Here is a 3083-nt window from a genome sequence, read left to right as displayed (position 1 = left end):
CTCTCAATATTTGACAGTTTGAAACTATCAATTGAAATGACAGAAGAAAATTCTCGAATATAACTAAAAATATTTTTCAGATGGTAAAAACATGTGCTAGACTTGTTAGTCTAATTTCTAGGTTAAGTTAGGCAGAAAGAACTGTTCACTCATCAAATGGAAGCTTTGCAATATCTAAATACCATTTAGGTTAATTATTATTTAGGCCGAAAGAAACTTTTAGTTCATCAAATGGAAGCATTGAAATATGGCTTGCTATTTCAAGTAGTGTACCAATAAATTTTTAGTTCATCGAATGGAAGCATTGGATATTGCCTCTTGCTATTTCAAAGTGTAACTTCTTCAAAATAGTTCGGGTGCAGAAGTTTGATTCTGTTGTCATTACGATTTAAATTTAACATGTTCATATTTTGGAAGACTTATGAGAGGAAAGTAATAAATAAGTGAAGTGTATATAAATAATTATCTTGAGAATTTTCCTCACAAGACAATATAGCCATTTTAGCATGCGTACGGCATTACTTTTTCTTTTGTAATTTGTGCACCTCATGCATTTTACTTTGTTTTTCCACCTAGGTTTGAGGGATTTGAAGTGTCATTTATTATATTTAACAGGGTAACAACAAATTCTTGGATCAACCTTCGTTGCATCCATCTTAAATCATTAAAATCCCGTGAATTCTGTTTTTATTCTGAAAATTTTAGTGAGGTGCTTTTTATCCGTCTTTGACATCCCTTCTCTTCCTGTAAATTTTCAGAAGAAGCGACCAAACCGCGTCTCTGAATTGGAAAGCCAGCTTGCTCAGCTCCAAGAGGAACTGGGTAAGTCAAAGGATCAGCTGAACTCATCTGAATCTCGGAAGAGGAGGACTCAGCAGGAGGCCGAAGAAGCTAAGAAGCAGCTTGCAGTCATTGCAACAAAACTCAAGGAGACTGAGAAACAGCTGATTGAGCTTTCCGATTGTGAGGACTCTCGTATCCAAGAATTGCGCAAGATCTCTCAGGATCGAGACAGAGCATGGCAGTCTGAATTGGAGGCTGTCCAGAAGCAGCATTCGATGGACTCATCTGCCTTGGCTTCTGCAATGCATGACATACAGAGGCTTAGGATTCAGCTGGACAGGGTGGCTGAAGCAGAAGCTGCCCAGGCTAGACGTGCAGAGTCAGCTCAAGCCGAAGTTCAGAACTTGAGACTAGAACTCGCAAGGATCCTTGAGTTTGTTGAGAAATTGAAGAGCCAGCTAAGTAATAGCAAAGAATCGGAAGCTCGGGTGCTTGAAGAACTTACTAGAGCCCAAATGCAACTGGAAGTGGTGAAGACTACTGAGGAAACAGTACGTTCTGAACATGTCAATGTTGTGGAATCATACAAATCTTTGGTATTCGACTTGGAGCAATCGAAGAATAGAGTGAATTCACTGGAGGAACTTGTTGGCAAACTCCAGGTGGATCTAGGCAACAGCAACAAGAAAACGGATCATCCAAGCACTGATTACATCTCTTCTGTGGATGGAGAATCTAATGAATCAAAGCTGCTGAAAACTGAACTTACCAATTTGAAACTGGAAGCAAGTCAACTTAAAGCTGCACTAGAGGCTGCTGAAAGAAGATATCAGGAAGATTATATTCAGAGCACATTGCAGATTAGGAATGCTTATGAAGTTGTGGAGCGAGCAAAATCGGACTCGAGTGAAAGAGAAGCTGAACTTGAGATAAAGCTAAAAGTATCTAGAGCTGATGTTGAGGAACTGAAGGCAAAGCTGATTGAAAAGGAAAATGCACTGCAAAGTATTTCATTTGAGAAAAAGGAAACAAATCTGAAGGAGGAAGAACAGCCAACAGAAAAAGAAACTGAACTAGAAATTGAACTGAAGAAATCAGAGTCAGTTTTAGCAGACATGAAGGCAAGTTTATTGGACAAGGAGACGCAGTTGCAGTGCATAGCAGAGGAAAATGAGATGCTGAAGTCTGAAATCATGAAAACTGAAGTAGAAAGAGGCAAAGCAAATGATGAGGCTCTTGTTGTGGCAGAAGAAGCACGCACTGCAGAGCGAGAGGCCTTAATGAAGCTTGGATATTTAACTGAGGAAGCAGATAAAAGTAGTGGTAAAGCAGTACGCGTTGCTGAGCAGCTCGACGCAGCACAGGTTGCAAATTCGGAGATGGAAGCTGAACTGAGGAGATTAAAGGTGCAGGCGGAACAGTGGAGGAAGGCTGCTGAGGCAGCTGCTGCAATACTCTCAACCGGTAATGTTGAATTACATTGTTTAAAAGCTTAATCAGGTAGAGATGGGCCACTTCTATTTTTTTAAATATTGTGTATTCAACATGTCATTTATCATGTGCAGGCTACCTTTCAAAAGAATATATCATATGCAGGCTAGATTTATATATTTTATCAAAGGCTTAACATGTGCTCAATCTTCAAAAATAAGTTGTGTCGAGACTTGAAATCAAGACCTTTGTCTTCTCTAATATCATATTAGATCATATGCTAAAAGTTTAAGCCTTAGAGAAGGGACACATTTATTTGTCTAAAATTGTCTTCAACAGGTAATAATGGCAAATATGTCAAGAGTACGAGTTCTTTTGACTACCACACTATTGGTGGAAAGTTGAATTTACCCTATTCTGAAGATACAGAAGATGACTCACCCAAGAAGAAAAATGGCAATGTGCTGAAGAAGTTCGGCGTTTTGCTGAAGAAGGGCCAGAAATAGATTGAATATTTGACAGGTTCCATTCCATTTTGCATTAAGCTCTTTTATTGATTTGTCTGTCATTATTTGGTGATTGCATGTATCTTTTCAGGCATGTTGGTTATGGGTACAACCGAGACATTCAGAGAGCTTTAGTTGAAATGTATAGTTATGTGGAATTATGAACTATCTTTGTTTCAACCTACCATTTATAATGGTTTTTGGTGAAATTTGCAAGTATTGCACATGACAGGTTATCTTGTCTGATATATGCAGTTAAGGCATTATTTAGGTGTAGAAACTGTTGTATTTGGTTCTTCTGAGACCTAATTTCTTTAGCTATCCTTTAATTGTCTAGTTTCATATGAAAATGTGTGTGTGTGT

The 3083-nt window shown here is 38.4% G+C and overlaps 1 protein-coding gene across 1 annotated transcript; it reads left to right on the top strand.

Annotated features, from left to right (window-relative positions):
• Nucleotides 1–668: 668 nt before the first annotated feature.
• LOC111368961 (interactor of constitutive active ROPs 2, chloroplastic-like) lies at nucleotides 669–3049 on the top strand (the record flags this gene model as incomplete). Its single annotated transcript, XM_022990454.1, has 3 exons — nucleotides 669–2247; nucleotides 2554–2736; nucleotides 2812–3049. Coding segments are annotated over 2 exons (1746 nt in total), but the record flags the coding sequence as incomplete, so codon positions are not given.
• Nucleotides 3050–3083: the final 34 nt, after the last annotated feature.

The sequence above is a fragment of the Olea europaea genome, chromosome 20 (assembly GCF_002742605.1).
Source record: "Olea europaea var. sylvestris chromosome 20, O_europaea_v1, whole genome shotgun sequence".
Taxonomy (NCBI): Eukaryota; Viridiplantae; Streptophyta; class Magnoliopsida; order Lamiales; family Oleaceae; genus Olea; species Olea europaea.
This window is presented reverse-complemented; position numbering and strand designations above follow the sequence as displayed.